The 19,856-nt window shown below is 31.7% G+C and overlaps 1 protein-coding gene and 1 long non-coding RNA gene across 2 annotated transcripts; both read left to right on the top strand.

The window, feature by feature from the left end:
• The first annotated feature begins 3,527 nt into the window (after positions 1 to 3,527).
• Positions 3,528 to 6,220, top strand: LOC125591115. The gene is made up of 3 exons (XR_007327104.1): positions 3,528 to 5,568; positions 5,687 to 5,794; positions 5,938 to 6,220. It is a non-coding gene; the product is annotated as an uncharacterized LOC125591115 (long non-coding RNA).
• Positions 6,221 to 8,742: 2,522 nt separating this feature from the next.
• Positions 8,743 to 19,343, top strand: LOC106363459. The gene is made up of 8 exons (XM_048764591.1): positions 8,743 to 10,554; positions 10,632 to 10,713; positions 10,812 to 10,923; positions 11,004 to 11,167; positions 11,236 to 13,460; positions 13,532 to 13,622; positions 13,705 to 13,829; positions 13,924 to 19,343. The coding sequence occupies exon 8, from the start codon at positions 15,151 to 15,153 to the stop codon at positions 16,060 to 16,062; it is 912 nt and encodes a 303-aa protein (XP_048620548.1). The 5' UTR covers positions 8,743 to 10,554; positions 10,632 to 10,713; positions 10,812 to 10,923; positions 11,004 to 11,167; positions 11,236 to 13,460; positions 13,532 to 13,622; positions 13,705 to 13,829; positions 13,924 to 15,150; the 3' UTR covers positions 16,063 to 19,343.
• The last annotated feature ends 513 nt before the right edge of the window (positions 19,344 to 19,856 follow it).

Genomic DNA, 19,856 nt, shown 5'->3' with positions numbered 1-19,856 from the left:
TACGTATTTTGTGGTCTCAAACACATTGACTCTTACTTGTCAAACATTTAGATTAAATATATCTATGCATTTGTTGGTTCCGTAGAAACTGAGGTACACAATATATTAGTACATGTGTAGTGTATGATATATTTCTATATATTACGTAAAATTATAGTTTGCCATGCATACAGTTTTGAAATCAAAGCACAACACAACTATAGCTTATTTCTTAGAGAGAGGGTGAAATACTATACAAAATAAATAAATATCGCTTACTTTTAGTATAGTGTTTGATGTTCTGCGTTTTACCACATGCCAATTAACCTAATGTGCACGCTACCACAATCGAATGGTATATCGATGCAGCACTTTAGGATCGAATCTACAGAGAACTAGTGATCTATAACACTAAGAATACACAAATCTCCTTAATATAAGCAAATAGGAAGGTGAAGTGAATTCTAAACTAATGAAATATAAAGACAACTTATAGCTACTACTAGAAATAAACTAAGAAAGACAAGCTCTTGGGTAAGGTAATTGATAAGAGATGATTGACTTCAGATTTAGATACCAGACATCATCGACTAACATATGTTCTAAAGGTCTAGATCTCATTCAGATAGATTAATCCACTTCCGTGACAAAAACCCCTATGCTTATCATGAATTGAACATCAACTTCCGTTGGCCTAACGCAATCAAGCATGCATGAATCACAAGTCTACTAACCACTTAACATCTCGGGCATCAACTTCCGTTGGCCAAATCCGTAAAGAACAATATTAGGTTGGTTCAAGCATTTCAACAAACACTTTCCGGGCGTGAAATAGCTTAAGATCTAGACTAGAGAGATCAAGTCTAATCTAACATTAAGAACACCTAACAAGCTTAGAACAATGTTAATCTAGTCACAAGCATCATCAATCATTCATCTTTCACTCTAATTTACCAACCCAAGAACTCTAAAAACCTACTCACTGTAAGCCATAGAAATCCAAGAATCTGTCGCCGATCCTTGAAGAATCATGTTTAGAGAAGAGTATAAAATATAAAAATAAGATAAGTACTTAGATTAATGCAAGAACTAACAAGAATTGCAGATCTAAAAAGAGAGAAACAAAATGTTGCTGAGGTAGCTTAGGGTTTATGTTACCCTTAACAACATATATATATGCACTATGGCATGTGGTTAATTGCCCCAACACTAATGGGCTTCAAAACACAAATGCCCAAACAAAACAGCTTTCCTAGAGTGTCAATGTGCAATATGCAATTTTCCTAAAGTGGTCATTTCAGGGTTTTAGATAACTTCGCAGATTTTCCTACAGCAGTAAAGTGCTGAAGACAAGTTCTTGAAGTGGGCACTTCAAAGCTGTAGGTGAAACTGTGTTTTTTCTTCTTCCTCTTCGACTTTGGCTTCATAACTTCCATTTTGTACGCTTTTGTCCTCCATTTAGCCCCATAACTTTTGATTGTGCATTCCAGCTTCTCTATATGCAATATGTACAAATGCAGCACCTAATGACATCTAAATGCAATTTTTAGACACTAAAATGAACAAAATCAATAGCTAAAACAATATAATGATATACATCAGTGTTCGTTATAAATAAATAATACTAAGTACAGATAAGATAATAAGGTAGATGGTGAAATAATAAGTACCCAAATAGCTTATTTATATAGCTTATTTCTTAGTATAGTATTTGTTATAAGTAAATAATAAGTACAGATAAAATAATAAGGTAGATGGTGAAATAAGAGTAAACAATTATAGAATTTTAAATAGCTGGAACAAATGAGAGAATTTGAAGATTGAAGTATTTTCGTATGTTTTTTTTTTCTTGGCAAAGTTGTGAGACAATTGTCGTATTTATATAGTTTTAAAAATCTATGTATGATTTGAGCTAGTAATATAGATTCCATATCTTGTTACACCTTAGTAATTTGGTAATAAACTATATTAATTATATGAATAAAATAAGTAAAGTTTGATTTGAATAACAAATATACCTTGAATTTTGTAATATTGTTATCAATATTAATGCAAATTTGACTTGTCAATCAAATCAAACCTAAGAGATTGTACACAAAGTTTAACATATACAATAATAATTTACCTTATTTGTAATTAGCGAATAATAAAAAAATGCATTATCTTAAAGATTGTATCTACTAACAAAACATCTATACATGATGGCTTTCTTTTAACTGGCTCGAGTGAAGAACATACAAAAACAACAATGCGTTCAAATTCATGTTCATTATACAGCAAAACAACACGGATTCAGAATGTATTAAAACGACAGAATGTACCAAACGGAACCAAAGCAAACCCTTATATAGTCAAATAAGATACAACTAGATGTTGACCTGCACGAGTGTGCGAGTTTTCTTTAATACTAAAATATTTTAGGTTATGTAATAAAATATATCAATAAATTCTATAATTTGGGGTTATATATTATCTAATTTTATAATAATATTTGTTTGGCTTATAATATTATTACTATAAAATTTATAAATTTTGTATTTTTGTAACAAAATTTATTTTAAAAACATTATATGTAACTAATGATTTACCTATTTTTTTATTTCTAAATTTGAAATATATGTGGAAATTAAATTAAGTTGAACCTGTATAATAGAGAATTTGGTATACAGTAATTAATTAATTTTTTTAGTATAACTGTTTAAATAATAAATCGAATTGGTTTTTAACTCAGGAGAATACACATACGTTAATAACAATAGATTAAAGTCTTATATATATATATAAACCAAGCGAGGATGGCTCAGTGGTCTTGAGGGAGCTTTGGCCCCAATACGGACACGGGTTCGAACCCTGCTGGCCACCGTCGTTTAAAATGGGGTGGAAAAGTCGGCCCTCCAGGATGCCTTCTGCGGAGGTATACTTAGGCGCTAGTCGGGTTCCCTCTGGGATGTCCGGATTACCTGGATTATCAAAAAAAAAAATCTTATATATACGATATAAATAAAAGATCAAATGTTCCATATATGAAGGGAGGTGGAATTAATTGTATTACATGGTAAAAATATTTAAAGGTATGACTTCTAGTGGTCTAAATTAAAAAAAAAAACACATATGAAATAACTCATAATTTATGTGCTAAATTTATAAGATATTTTTATTTTAAATTAGAATAGAAATGAATATTTCTTTTTAAAATCATATTTTAAAATATTTCTTAAATTTAATTTTGAAAATGAAACCAATTTAAAATTGTTATTATCATTAAAATATTATTAAAATTATTTTATATAATTATTATTTTTGTTTACAATAAAAACTATACTAAAATTTAGTTTCTAATTATACTTTGTGATAATTAAAATTTTAATTAACTAATTTCGAAAATATATTTTTAAAAAGATTCTAAAAGATATTTGAAATATTTTGTTAGAAATTTATTTAAGATATTTATTAGTATTTCAAATAAAAATAAAGATATTAAAATATATTATAATTAAGTTATTTAAAACTTAATAAATTTTCTAAGGATGGTTCAAATAAAAAAATCATACATGAAAAAAGTGATGACTTCTATTTTAATAGTATAGAAGTATTCTGTTATTTATTTATTTTTTTTCTTTGAAATTCTTGAACCTATATATCTGTCGACAAATAAGATATAAAATGTTTGTTATATACTTCCTGCGTTTCAGAATAATACATGTTTTAAGATTTTCATGTTTATTGTAGTTTTATATTTCTTATATTTCTAAACCAATAAAACTTCAAAAAATGTAATTAATGTTCTCGAAGTTCACAATTTTTCATTATTAATTGACAAAAGTTGCATTAAAAATATAAAAAATATATTTTTTTTGAAACAACTTTTTTTTAAACTATTTAACTTTTTGAAACGGAGGGAATATATTTTTTTCTCGTCTCGTGGAAGAATTTACAGAAGTGATTTTTCGAGTATAGCGTTCTTTGATGAATCTTCCTCTAAGCATATGATTTTCTTTGTATGTAGGCACTTTTATTTCACCCAACAATCTGAACCAGTAGCAAAGTTCAACCTCCTTCCGTTCTCAGAGCTGTTATAAAGATGGAGAAAAGGAAATAAGGATGTAGCAATTAAATAAGGATATATCAATTAATAATTATAAACATAGTAGCGATTTGTATTTGGCCCGACAAACTAAATGTCAGTGGCACTGCATGTAAATTCTCTAGCAACTAAATTTTGACCCGCCCTCGCAGAGAGCGGATATATTTTTGGTTGATTATTTATAAAATTATTGGGTGAAAGTTATGTGTTTTGATTAGATAGATGTCATTTGAAATTTTATTTTGCAAAATGAGAAAATGTAATTTTGTTTTTCAAACATTGTTTTTATCCCTTAGTTTTGTACTTGCGCAAGACTTGAAATTTAGAAAAATATGTTAAAAAGAATAATTAACTTTTTCAACAATTTTGTATCAATAATATTAAATGGACATTAAATACATAAAAGTATATTTAAAATGTGACTAATAATTAATTCACTAACAAAAAGTTGTAACTACATTTTATAAATATTGATATTGATATTTAGAACGACATGATGAGTTTTTTACCAAACATATGAAGGTGATTAATTTTATGTTTGGAGCAAACATATAAAAACTGGTTATATAAATATTTTTTATTAAAATCATACTAAATACCGACCCAACTCTAGTGCTCAATACTCCTTTTATTTTTGTCAATCGACCCAACTCTATTTTTTTACAACGACCCAATTCTAGTATTAAAGAGCTCAAAAATAGAGATAGAATCAATAAGTCCATGTAATCTGCATTGCTTCTCTAGTGTGACCGTTCACGAATTGAACTTAAAAAAAAACAAAAAAAAACTGGATGAAGAAAAAAACAGATATTTTGTCTCTCGAACTTGGTAGATGAAGGTGGAAGGTCAACCCGATCATCCTAAGGCGATTTTAATTGAACACAGAGAGGACATTAGGCAAAATAAAACAGCTAAGCTCTCTTTGATTTTTTTACATCAAGCTCTCTTTGATTATAGAACACTTAGTTACATGGCTAAATATGTATTTAGCTTTCTTTGAACTATTTTGATTTTGTCGATTCACTACTTTTTTGTTGTAGATTCTCTACTTAATCTAAATATAATAACAAACTTCTAACTTATGTCATTTGACTCAACATTTGTCCTGCAAAGAGAGGTTTTCTTACTCAGGTATTCATTTTGTAATACATACATAGAGTTTTGTTTCATGACCCTGAATCTAATAAACTATTGAAACCCTTGTCAACTTTCAGGTTCGATCAATGTCCCAAGTAAAAGCTTGTCAAAAATCTCCTTAAAAAAACTGCGTTTCTCAGCAAATCCATGAGGGAGAAGTACTGCAGGCCTAACTGAGGAGTATGACAGGACAGCTTCCGATCCACTTATCATTTCCAACCTACTTAATAGCTTGACTGCGCATATTTTATGCATTGCAGCTAACTCATTCATTATCTATGAGTTGTAGGTTGGTAAGAATACGCTTGGAGTACGTGAGGAACATCAGGAAGCTGTGCTTCTATGAACTCAAGAATCATCGTCTTTAGGTAAAAGTCGCAGTAAACTGTGTTGAGTTATATAATTCTAATCCAAGGTCCACATAGTGCTTGCATAGTTTTTGTTTTTGATTTTCACTAAGAGATTTACCTTTTTCTTTTATGCCAGTGGAACAGAAATTCATCTGCACATAAACTGAAAATTCGAATGAATACACGCTGGCCTCACTGCAGCTGAGCTACATGAAAAAATCTAACTCAATCACAATGTCTTGATGTAAGAAACTTGGACTCATATCAGATTCTTTTTGTTTATGAATACATCCAATTCTATATTTGCAACAACTTAATCGTAACGAATTGCAGTCTTTGTATTCATAAAGAAAGATGTTGATTTTCTTCATCTGGGTTTCATTGTAGGAGTTGAGGAGAAATCCCTATTCTTCAAAAATGGATCAGGTGGAACTTGTATTCTGTTTATGTTCTCCAAGTTCATATATTTTCTTAATAATAGTAGTTTTGTTTGCTTTGGCCTTCCACATCGATAGGATGATCCTGAGAAACCATGTGTACGATCAAAAACCATAAATTCAACTGTTTTTTTGTAGAGGGAAACGTAACTGCTAAAGTTAGAGAGAAAAAGATCGTGGTTCTGCTTTTAATTAAAGTAGATACAATTATAAAATTATTTGAAATTTTTTTATTTAGTTGCAGTTATAAAATAAGTTGGACACAACATATATCAATGGGTCATGATCCTAATTTAATAGTATTGATTAAAGAGTCCTTACATATTTAAGTTGAGAGAGCTTAATAGAGTGACACAACAGCTGGTTTGGTTGTAATTAACTTACAAAAATAAGGTTATTGTTTTTCCAATATTTTCCAATTAATATATAAGAGATAGATGTAAAATTTCTCTTCAGTTCTTTTCTCCCCACCTTTTTGTAACAATTGTATATGTTTTTCATTATCCTAACTCTTTATGTAAGAATTCCATTATGTGAAAAAAAAAAATATGAAGTTCGTACACACATTTGAAAACATGATGTCATATATACGGTTCTCTGGAAACATGGTATCCCCTATATCCAGTGGCAATAATACATACTAGGTCAAGATATAAATTATTTTTAAGTATTATATATTTTTTACATGTTATGAATTCAAATATTAAAAATTCAATAACTATTACGTATATTATCAAATTGATGTGCATATTTAGATAAATTTTATTAATCCAAAAAAACTTTTTTATTTTATATCGTGTATAATTAAATTAAATAATATTAACATAGATATATTTATCTATATTGTATATTTTTAATATTGGTATTATTAAATATTTTTTTCTATTTATATTATTTTTGATCATTTGTATCTTTTTATAACAAAAACTTGAATCACTGATAACAAAATTTTCATTGTGTGATGTTTAATAGTTTTCTAATTTATAATTTACAAAAAAAATCAATGCAATTAAAATTAAACTATTAAGTTGTCAATATTTTTCAAAGCTTTTATCCAAAACATTGTTCAAAGAAAATTTCAAAATTAAATTATTTATGTATTTTATATGGTATATTGTTAATTTAAATGATATTAATATATACATATATATAATTATTAAATGAGTTTTCATACTTATATGATTTTGTAATCATTTGTGTCTTGTCATAACAAAAATTTTAAACCATGGTTCACAAAAAAATTAATGTTAGACTTTTAATAGTTTTTGTAATTTATAGTCATTTTTTAAAATTTAAAATATAACATATACGGAAAAATATAAATTTATATTATATGGTTAATGTGGTTGTTTAATTTATTTTAATAAGTTAATTTTTGCTTAAAATGATAGAGGATACACTAATTTTTATCAAATCTTTATTATTCAAAATCATTAATTTTCATATATATTTTAGCCACATTAGGCAATTATGTAATTTTTATTTATGGAATGAATGAAGAACATTAATAATTAATTTATGGTAAGTTTAATAAAAAGTATATTATATATTTAGATGGATGAACCTATTTTTCTAGAGACTCTAAGAATCATTGTGGTGATGACACATGACTATCTTAAATGTTGTAATGTTTCTATTTTAATATATATGAGATTCTAGAGTTTTCACACTTATTAAGAAAACACGTAAAATTTTGACAATAAATACATTGTTTTCCGTGTTTAACTATTTCATATGATTTCTAATCTATAAAAATTCAGTAAACACAAATAATATCTTTGAAATTTACAATTTATCATTATTACATACGTTGAAAAGGTAAAATATAGATTTTTTAGAAACATTTTTTTCTAAAATATAGATCCTTCTGAAACGGAGGGGGGATAACTATGTTTAAGAGAGTTAAGTGATATATATGAATGAAATATATTGTGCTCTAATAAATCTTATTTCTATACGCGTAACAAATAAAGGAATAATGTATTTGCGCAAATCTTTCTAATATCTTTGCTAAATATATGGAGTTAAATGTTACAAAAATATAAAATATAGAAATAAGATCCTGATAATAAATATTTTATTGCTTTGTTTTGCAGGGAACACTTGTGCGGGAAGCAATAATAAAACTTCCATTTTCAGCATTTAAGGTATTTTTATAACCTATATTAATCTAGTCACTTATCCCCAAAAAAATACTAATCTAGTCAACAAAATTATATTATAATTTATATATATGAACATTGACAAAATAAACATAACAATTTTTCTGAAATACTTGAATGACTGCCATTTGACTACGTACGTTCTCAGGGTTAATATGAAATATGTTACGATGTTTAAGTTGATGATCTCTTGTTAATATATATTTTATCGTGTTAGGGATAAGTAACGTGGGTCAATATTTGCCACTGCCATCGAGCTACAAAAATTTAGTTATCAGGTAAACACATTTAACTCAAACGTTATATAGTTACATGATACAATTGAGAATATCACACGCTATTATTCAGTCTGATATTGTTCATCATTGGTATCTAACCAATGTATTTGTGTGTTGAGAGTTATATGTATTGGAAGAAACCTTTCTTGACGGAAATTAATTAAAGTGTATTCAATTAAGTTTTCATTCATAACTATGGTATATCTGGTACATTGTTAAACCAATTTGATATAATATGATTTTGTCTACGGACGATTACAATCAAAACTATACTAAAAGGAGCGAAGGAAGTCTTCTTACGGCATTCACATCGGACAGAAAATTCGACCAATAGGAATGCATCATTAATTGGTTTGGGCTTTTGGTGGTTTTGGTATGTAGTTTGGGCTGTTTAGGTGTAGCCCATTTTCTGGAATGATGTGTATGTGTTCTTCGCCACAAGCAGCTGTCTCCGTCTTGTCTTTCGTAGCCCTAATTTTTTTCCCCGTACCTTTGCGACTTCCATCTCTTCAGTTTCTCATCTCCACCACTAAATCACCACTAACTGAATCCTTGATTAAACTCATTCAATGGATTCCTTTCACCTTCTTCTCTGTTTTTCTATATATAAATCTCTTTTCCTATTTTATCTTTCCATCCAAGTTGAAAAGACTCTCAGAAACTCATCCCGATGGAATCCACCGGCAACTCATCCATCTCCGGCGATCGCAAAGCCAGCAAGAAGACCGTCGCCTCCTCTACGACTGCGAAACCAAACGGGAAATCCCCTGTTTCGTCTAGAAATTTGATGAACCCAAACACTGTTACCGCTCTGTCCTCCGCGCATGCAAACCAAGTGATGTTCTTCAGAGATGTTTCACTCGGCCCACGCGAAGCCGAGTTGAGGTTTCATCTGATTCACTTATGGGAGGCTCGAAATATATACACGAAAACCTTGATTGGACAAGAGATGCTCCTTATCGACGAAGAGGTTTGTCAACGTCTTTATCTTCCCTCTCTATTTTTGTCTTGAATAGTGTTTTTGATTTAATATTAGTCGTTTAGATATTTTCTCCGAGTCTTGCTTTCAATAGATCTGATTAATTTTTTTGTGTTTCTGAATTTATATTTGTCTATTAGATTATTTCCTCCGACTGCTATTCTTGGTCTTGCTTTCAGTATAACGTATTAGTTTTTTCGTGCTTCTGATTTTATAGAGAAGTGACGATTGTAAATACCGGTACCGTACTTCAAGTGGGCGACGGCATCGATTAGATTGGTTTCTCCGAGTGTTATTCTTTTTCAGTAGATTAGATTGGTTCCTATGTCTGCTCTATATATGTCGCTCTATATATGTCTGCTTAAGTTTTCAAAGTGATCTGATGTATTATTTGATTTATATTAATCGAAGATTTCAATTTATTTTCAGGGAACTGTTATTCAAGGTTTTGTTCCAGCCAGTCGAGTAGGGACATTTGATCTGGTAGCTGGTTCCGTCTATAAGCTCAGCAATTTTTTCGGATGCAGGGACAAAGCTCATTTCTCGGTTGCTGATCATATCGCCATCGTCTCATTCAGTTGGAATTCTGATGTATCCATTCTTGAGAACCCTCCGTTTCTGATTCCAGAAGACAGGTTCAGGTTCCACAGCTTCGAGGAGTTTATGGCCAAGTGTGATTCCAAGGGTGATCTTTACGGTAAGTCATGTTGAACTATGGTTGGTCTTTATGCCTGAATTTTTAGTTTATAATTTATCACCTCCAATGATTATTATTCAGTTGAGTTTTGTTAACTATTTACAGTATTATTCTGTTGATTTTTGTTGACTGTTTAATTATTCTATCTCAGATTATGTTGGCCACATGAGGCTGGTGAATGGGCAGACTCTCACTGACCATATTGTTCTTGACGAAGTTGCCATAGCTGAGAAGCGGCATCTATGTGTTCATGTTCAGACACATGAGTAAGTTTGTCCATTTATTAGTTGTTTTCGTTGTGTGTTATATTTAACACGTAATGTTTGCAGACCAGTGATGAAGCTCTATCTATGGGATAATGCCGCATCTGAGTTTTGCCAGAAATTTAAATCGTATGGAAGGACCCCACACGTTCTTTTGGTCACCACAGTGAACCCTAAGCATCTTGGAGGTTAGCATTTTAATAATAAAATTTCATACTCATATGCATAAATTAGCTGTGGTTAATCGTATAGTTTTGGTTAACAGAAACCCTTTGTCTCACTTCTATGTCATCATCTCGAGTGGTCATGGATGACGATGTTCAGCCTAGCAAGGATTACATTGAATGGTAGGCATTTGTGTATTTAATTATTTTTCATGCTACTTTTGCTAATTTATTCAAGCGTCTTCATCTGTAACAATTTTTGGGCTTCCGCCTTTTCTCAGGTTGAGCTCCAACACAGGTAGTGCTAATAGGATTGCTGCTGAGGTAGTCACAAAGCCTGAGAAAGTGACTCTTGAGGAGCTATTCTCCTACATTAAGCAGGAAGCTTCTAAGGTCAAGAGTTGTTCAGTTGTTATCATTCATTTCTGTGTGCTTGGGCACTTATGAATTTTATTTTACTTTCCACAATGAAGGTTGCTTAGTTTGAATGCACAGCAACTATAGATGATGTTGTCCAGGGTTCTTCTTGGTATTACGTTTCCTGCGGTGGATGTAATAGTAAGGCAGTTAAAGGCCCTACTTCTCTGATGTGCAACAACAAGAAGTGTGAGAAGAGTGAAGTCACATGTGTGCCTCAGTAAGTGTTGTAGTCATAGTTTCATCTACGTTTTATCAGTACTAATAGCTAATCTTCTTTCGTTGCAGGTACCTCACGAAGATTTCTGTTTATGATAAGAGTGAGCAAGCAGTTTTTGTCATCCTTGGTAATGCCAGCAAGGAGTTGACGGGGAAACATGCAGCATAATTGGTTGCTAATTTCTTTTTTGAGGTAATGTTAGACCTGTCTATAAATAGCAAATAATTTTGTATTATAGCAAATTAGTTAGAACATCACCTATTCATGCATTTAGTAAAGGTTGTATTATTTGAACTCACGTATGTTTTTACTTGATTTTTAGTCTAATGAGGGAGCATGAGCTGACCATTGCGTTCCGGTTCCGCAAGCTTTACTTGATACAATAGGGCAGACACGAAAGTTCATCGTGAAAGTGTCGGACCATAACTTGAAAGGCAAGACTCAGACCATAACTGTCACAAAGATACTCCCACCAGAAGCTCCACTTCCAGCAACGTCCGATGATATTCCGACGACTAGGGGTGATGGATCTGCTCCTTCAGCGGCTTTGCAGATCCTACGGGTGATGGATCTGCTCCTTCCAGCGGCTTTGGAGATCATGTGGGTGATAGGGCTAGAAAAGCTGCTGATAGTCTTGAGTCAGACGATGACAAGCGTTCCAAGAGTGGCTAATATAGCTTCAACTTATCTTCTTATTGTTTTTGCGTTTCTATAAAGACTTTGCCTTCTTTCCATTTTAATCTTCAAACTTTTGTCTTTTTATGTTTAAGTTATTCTGATACAATTTTCATTATATGGTTTTTACTTATCCCTTTAAGCATCTACTTATCCTAATATGATCTTTTATATGTTTTTTCCTATCACTTTAGGCAGTTCACTTTAGAAACATACGATTAGGAATGTTGATAACTTACGATTATCCTTGAACTTGGGGATAAACATCTGAGAATGTATGCATAATCTATTAGTTATAACCGTATAAGCTTCACTTACTGATGTGTGGATTCTATTTTCATGTCCCAAGTTATTTTCATGATTTTTTTTTAGTTTATTATTAAGTAGCAATTATAAGGATGATATACGGCTGATTTTAGTATCGAAGAGTTTAATAGATTTATATCAAATTATTTTGAGAATATCTATTAACCATATTTGTAAAATCATTTCTTTAATAAAAGGCAAGTATTCACGAGAATCAAGCCCTTCTTCTTCTCTCTACAAAAAGCTAATATGCCTTTTCTAAAACACAAAAAAAAAGACCTGCACATAAACATATATGGCAATTAGATAACTAATCTCCAATCTCACACTTAATAAAGATATTCGCTATCATGCATTTTAGGAAATCTGCAACAATACGTTTAATATATAGACGTTTGTTTAGAAAGTAACAATACTCACCCCATATAATTTATTACGCAGGCATTCCAAGCACCTCTCTCAGATCAAGAGCTTCTCTCCCTTTCTCCACTGCTCACCAGATAGGTACCCTGCTCTTATTCTTCCTCAGCTAATATAATATTTGTATTCTTTAAGTATACCTCATTCTTCGTAGTACATATGGATCATGTGTTTTCTGCTATGTAGAAGACCATTTCCAAATTGTAGTATGATACCAAACCGTAGAGGATGTTAAGGATGTTCCAAACCAAACCGTTTTTCCTAATTTTATATATGTGATCTACTGGAAAATCTTAGAACCATTTAGTATCCTAGAGTTTGATGGCTAATTTGTTTGATAATTGTTTTAGAACCATTTAATACCCAATTGGTTGAACTGATAATATAACAATTATTCTCCATACGAGTATTGTGTTTGTTTTTCAGCCGAACGAGGAGTTGGCAATGACGCCAAAATTGGTTCGTATATGTCGGATGTGGTAAATTTTTAATCACAAAAATAAAAACGAGTATCTTGGTACTTCATTCCTTTGTATTGACATCAAGGTATGTAGTATCTTAATTATTTATTATAAGAAAAATAGAAAACAAATACAATTATTAACATAATGAAAATAGGGGGAGACATACGAAGGCAAGATTAGTAGCAGAATTCCAGTAGAAACAACTCAGATCCTAAAAGAGAATAAGATATATCAAATTCAGTATTTCTCCCTCTTACAAAATAATCAACGGTACAAGCTCACTACTCAGCCATACATTATTCAAATCAACGCATGGACAAAGATTGATCGAATAGAAGAAGAAATCCCGATAATGCCTCATAACACATTCCATCCTCTCCTATACAAACAATTTATCAACCTAGCGACTGCTACAAACTACTTACCAGGTAAACATCAACGTTATTTTGTTTATTTATTAATAAGTATAACTCTAATTTCAATACAAACATTATTGCAGATGTGGTCGGGCAAATATTATTGATTCAAGGTACCAATATCAAAAATCCAGTTGCAACAACAAAGGTAGTAATTTGTGTACTGCTAAGCAGGTACCGAGATTACATTAAACCCACCCCTTTATTTAATATTTTGAGTGAGCCCAACTTATTTACACTCACACATTACATACAGGTCAAAAAGGGTTCGCTTGACCCTAATGGACAATGCATCTGCTCTGTTTAGAGAGTTACATTGCAGGACAGACTTGAAACACGAAGTCGTAATCATTACAAGCATCAATCCCAGAGTGTGCAAAGGTAATATCAATCGATCTTATATGGTTGTTTTAAACGTTGTTTAATCAGTAAAATGCATAGTAACTCACACCGACATATTCTTATATGACTACAGGAAAGCTGATACTCACGTCAACACCTGCTACCCGCTTTTACTGTGACAGTACTATTGATCTTATACGAAGCTTCAATCAGAGGAACAAAGTTAGTAATCACTCATGAGTGATCAACTAGGCTTTGGTCTATAGTCTATAACAATAATTCATTTTCATGGTTTAAAAAGAAGTTTGTTGCTTTTTATGAAAATTTATAAAACTTTCTATGAAAAAGATTTATAGAACTTTTATCTACGGCATTTTTTCTCATGTTCTATTTTTCTTTTGCTCATTAAAAATTTAATTGATACCTATCGGTGTGTATTTAGATTTTTTATTCTTTATAGCCCGTATTTTATGTTATTGTATTTTATGATTACGTTAGTAGTTTTAAATTGATTTTTATACCTAATTGAAACGGAACCATATTTTATAATTATGTTTTTAAATTGATTTTTATAACTTCTTTACTATTCAACATATATTATTGTTGTAACGTATGGTGTATTTAAAAGACTTATAGAAAATTCATTATTTCTTGGGTTATATATTAATGCTCCCAACAAAGCTTCACTGTTCTTCTTTGTATTGCTGATAACCAAGAATAAGATGTGGTTGTGGGATAGTAATTCATGTATTTTATATTGTATAATTTACTAAATTTTTAGTGGTTAGTTTTTTGAGGAAAAGTTATATTGAAACCTAATTATCTACACAAACAAATTAACTTATAACGAAATTCTTTGGATAGTAAGAGTATTATAGAGTCATATTATGTGACAATACATTTTTGTAAAGGAATTAAAACCCACACAGACTTACAAATACACATGATTTTATTTTGATACAAAATCATATTAAATCTCATATTTACATGCGATATAAACAACTGATAAAGCAGTCCAGACAATATTTAATATATATGAAAATATATATTAGACATATATTAATTATCATAATATCATTTCTAAGTTTATATCATTGGTTTCATAGTTTTTATAAATATCAATTATAAGCTTGAAATTCCCAAATATGGAAATGGGCTGGGCCATTAGTTAATCAAAACAAAATATAGAAACTGATTAAATACAACTCAAATCGGACAGGCCCGGTATATTAACCGTACTTGGTCCAAATTGTCAGTCACGTCAAGTTAGAGATTCGAGATTTTCTTCTTCCTTAGCGAGGGAAACCGGAGAGTCTTCTTCTTCCTTCACCCCACCGCTATCTCTTTGAATCTCATCGCCATGGCTAATCAGAGCAGTTCTTCTACCGGTCGACGTCGGAGGTTCAGTGAAGTCGGCTATTCCTTCGGAGAAAACTATTGTTACCGAGAAGAAGTTCCATTCGCATCATTCGAGGAGCGTCTCCAACGAAGCCGACGTCTATTCCCCAGCACTGTTCCGATCATCGGAGATAAAACTCACCATTTTCCTAATAACGAAGCCGCTACCGGGTATCGTTGTCTTTCACTCAGAGGCTTTGTAGTTCAAGGTTCATTAGATCCTAAGGATCACTCTTTAGATGAGGCGTTTAGGATTATCGATAGCGTAGGATGGGCTTACACTGTGATGCATGTGCATCCATTCTGTCCTAGGGTTGTGAGAGAGTTTATCTCAAACCAACCCTTTGATGATGAAGGTGTTCTTATTCGGGGACACGTGTTCCAGTTTAGCCCTTCGGTGATCGATCGATTGATGATGACACCATCAGTTACTCAGTCTTTTGGGTGGAGGGACGTTGTTCTGAAGCAAGCTATCTCACACCTCACTGGAGGCGAATGCTTCGGATGGACGGGATTCAATCTCAACGCTTTGCTCAAACCGTTCCAAGCTCTTTATCGTGTTTGTGAACTGAATTGGCTTCCAGGTCCTGAGACTGATTTAATGATCAAGAATCGACTACGCCTTCTATATGCTGTTGCCGAACACAAGCCAATTAGCTTTGGCCATCTTGTGTATGATCAAGTGATCGAGATGACCCGCTTAACAGACTCGGACACGAATTTGGTTTTTCCAAACTTCATCTACCAACTCTTGGTGCTTCAACATGAGGTTCCTTTGTTACCAAGTGACGAGGAAGCAATTGGAAGAGGGCTCCCTATCCATGGTTTTACAGATGACACAAGTGGACGAAGAGGACGTAGGAGGCTTAATTAGTGTAGTAGCCATCTGATTTTTTGCTATGTCCATAGTCTTTCATGGTACTTAATTTTTTGTTGTGACTAATACATGTTCTTTTTGTTATCTATGTAACGGTTATGTTTTAGTATGGTTTTATTGTCTAAACCAAAAATGTATAAAGTAAATTATTGGCCCCTATGGAATGTGATCAGTGGTGTATTCAAAATCTTTGAGATGTTTGCCCATGTTGAGTTTTTGCTCATTAAGTTTTAGATAATGTTGAACCATATCCGAGTCTATGTGCTCTTATGTACGACTTATGTTATATCTTTGCTTTATTCTGTTATGTGTTGTGGTTTGTGTTTCTTTAACTCGTGTGGCTGGCTGATGATGAGTCGAATATATATATAATAGATGTTACAGTTGCTTAAGTTTATTAAAAAATTAAGATAATTATAATAATTCAAGATATCGTATTGGTCATAGGAGTAATTTAATCGGACACAAACACTATCTCATCTTATGGGGGTATTGGCTTTCCGTATTGGATTTCATATTCTTCAACTCTTTCTTTGTGTTTACAAAGAAATATTCAAAGGCATTCCTCCCCACAAAGATATTTCTAATTAAATTAGTAGTTTTCACTCCCGCCATTTCTCAGAAGTCTTCTGATAAAATATTATATTCACAGATTTACAATTTCCAACATATCAATTAAGCGATGATACAATCAAATAAATAAGGGATTTACACGGAGTTTTTTTCATCAAATAAATAAGGGATTTACACGGAGTTTTTTTCTCCGGCTATGCCAGGTATGAACCTTTCTATACAAATAACAATACTATTGTATTTACCTAAATTTATGCTAACTACTTATTCTTAACCAATTTCAGGCTATTTCTTTCTTATGAGACACAACGCAACTTCTGATCTACAAAAGACTTAATCTGTTTCTCACATTATTTATGTTTACTTACCTACTTTTTTTTTGTTTTTAAGCATTTGCATGGATTCGATATTCACCAATTTTCCAAACATTTAGGAAAATACAATGCTTCCATTCCAAACAAAAACATTGAAACTTATAATCGAAAATCGACTATAAACACACTTTTCGGCGCATCGCGCGGAGAGAGAAACTAGTTTGTATAATGGGCCGTGGTTATGGCACACAATATAATAAAGGCCAAGTTGTAATTAAAATGGTAACTTGTATTAATTATCTCCCGTTACTATATATATAACGTTGGTCGATGAATGTCATAAAATGTAATTTTCCTAGTAACTAAAGGATTCTTTCAAAAGGGTTCTGAGAGAGGCTGAGAGTCTGACACATCAGGATGATACTATAAGTTACAACTTAAACAATGCTCTTCAATTAATATATAAGAGATACCTATAGTTTTCGTATATTATGGATTATCTTAGATAAAAGCTTGTACTGCCACTCAAAGTGAAGAGCAAGCAGAAAGTAAAACGGTTCATTAGAGGTTGAAAATGGATTACGATCTATAACATTTTCAACTTATCTATATTTGTACTCGAGTATTACTTTCTGGTAATTGTTTTTCCTATATATTATGTGTCAAATATTGGCATCTGGACAGAGCCATGGCTGACTCTGAATTTCCTCAGCTCAAAAGATCTCGTGGTCCAAGATTTATTTCTGCCAAATTCTACTGAATGGGACCTTCCTGTTATTAGACGCACTTACCTCAGTATGAGGGTTTGATTTTGAAGCTCTTAACCCGAGCTCACCTCGGATGAAAGATGAATATGTTTGGCTCCCAGAAAAGAATGGAGATTATTCTACAAAGTCAGGGTATTCCCTTTCAAAGCTCAATGCTACTCCAGACATAGACCTCACATTTAATTGGAAGCAGAATATTTGGAAGTTGTCTACCTCACCTAAGCTCAAGCACTTTCTCTAGAGAGTTGGAAATAATGCCCTCTCGGTGGGATACAATCTACGGGTTAGAGGTATTGATGTGGATGATAAATGTAAACGATGTGTCATGCCTTGATAAGGTTCCGGCATCTTACAAACCTTCAAGTATAGATTGCACCACGCCATCTCTATTGCTCCAATACAGTGGAAGAGCGGGCTGCCTGCCTGCCTCCCACAGGAATTGTCTCTCCGCTTCATCCCTGGATTTTCTGGTATTTAAGGGCTACCCGTAATAAACTCATGTTCGAAAATATTAGCCTAACGGAGGAAGAGGCTCTTCTAAGGGCCATCAAAGAAGCTAGAGGATGGCAGGATGAACAGAAGCCAAACCGTATCCTCACACCCCAATCCGAACAGCCTCGTAAGTCTCGCTCTACCCCTATAGCATCTCCTAGGGATGTTTAAACGGGTCACATGCCCGCGGGCCTAGCGGGCCGATTGTAGGGCGGCGCCCGTACCCGTTTAGTTACACATGCCCGCGGGCCTAGCGGGTTTACCCGCGAATAAAAGGGTGCCCGTTTATTTTTATTTCTTCTTTTGAGAGTATAGAAACGGCTTCGTATTGTCTTAGGGTTCCTTTTGATCTCAAAATATACGAATCTTGTTGCCGTCAAACTCAGAAACATATGATACTAGGATCGGCCCGCGCTACGCGCAGATTTGGATTATGTGTCATTTTCCTTTGAACCGAATCGTAAAAGCATTTTTTGTTAGGTATTCTTTAGTTTCATACTGTATTGATTGTTTTACATTATGAGATATTTGAAAAAAATGGTGGACTTTTCGTCGTTAGATATACAAGTTCAAACGTATGTGAGCTGTATTTTATAGGACTGTTAGAGATATTGGGTTATCACGTTTGTTAATGTGGCTTTGTATGAGCTTGACGAAAGTATGTAACGTTTTTAAGTAGTCAAATATGTTGTTGGATTAATTTATTTTTTATTTTGTTATCTTAGTCTCGGTTTATTAATATCTTATCGACCAAGCAATCAGTGAGTTTTATATAATTTTAGTGCAGCGTACTCCTACCTAATAGTATATTTATAAGGATGTTTTTTAAGAAATTTGCATATGTTTCTATTTGTTTAATTTTTTTATCCATACCAATTTTTTTTGACATTTAAGAATCCAATAAGAAATAAATGTTAACCTTTAGTATTAATTTGTATTGCTTTTAAAAGACTTCTTAATAACTGGAGAAGGAATTTGATGTGTTTCATGGGAAATTGTAGAACTCTATAGTTGATTTGTTTTATATGATATTAGGGTTAAACCCGTCCTACTAACGGGTAAGCAAATGAAAAACAACTTAAAATAGATTATATTTTAATATACGTGTACGAATATTTGGTTTGCTTTAAACTAAAATAATGTTAATCTTTACTATTTGTTTTTGTTTTATTATTAAAAATAAAAGAATTTATAAATTAATAAAAAAAAATTCATTAATGTAATTATTTTACCTTTTTTCTTTTTATACATTTCTAAACCTACTGTTGTAGATAATATGAAAATTTTAATTTTGTTTCTGAAATTGATTATTTAAGAATATACATATTTTATTAAAACTTTTTCAATTAAACCATATCATCCAAACTGATTAAGATTATTAAACAAATATTATTATTAGTTTTAGAGTATAATTGGTTGTTGTTTTATTTTTATTTGATTACCTTTTGAATATGATTTTTGTACATTGGTTTTATTATATATATAATTAGTTTATTATTTCCTTAAAAATTTACCATATTTTTTATTAGTAATTTTTTTTTATGAAATATTGTTATTTTATTTTCATGATATTATATTTTTCAATAGATATATTGCAAGCTATATTTTTGGATCATGTAACACTGATTCACTGAATAGCTATTTT

This window comes from Brassica napus, chromosome C8 (genome assembly GCF_020379485.1).
Source record: "Brassica napus cultivar Da-Ae chromosome C8, Da-Ae, whole genome shotgun sequence".
In the NCBI taxonomy this organism is placed as follows: Eukaryota; Viridiplantae; Streptophyta; class Magnoliopsida; order Brassicales; family Brassicaceae; genus Brassica; species Brassica napus.
The sequence above is the reverse complement of the archived record's forward strand: the minus strand, read 5'-3'. Positions and strand labels throughout refer to the sequence as shown.

What these genes read in the sequence shown, in the direction of transcription:
- LOC106363459 (XM_048764591.1), top strand. Translation starts at nt 15,151, where the DNA reads ATGGCTAATCAGAGCAGTTCTTCTACCGGTCGACGTCGGAGGTTCAGT.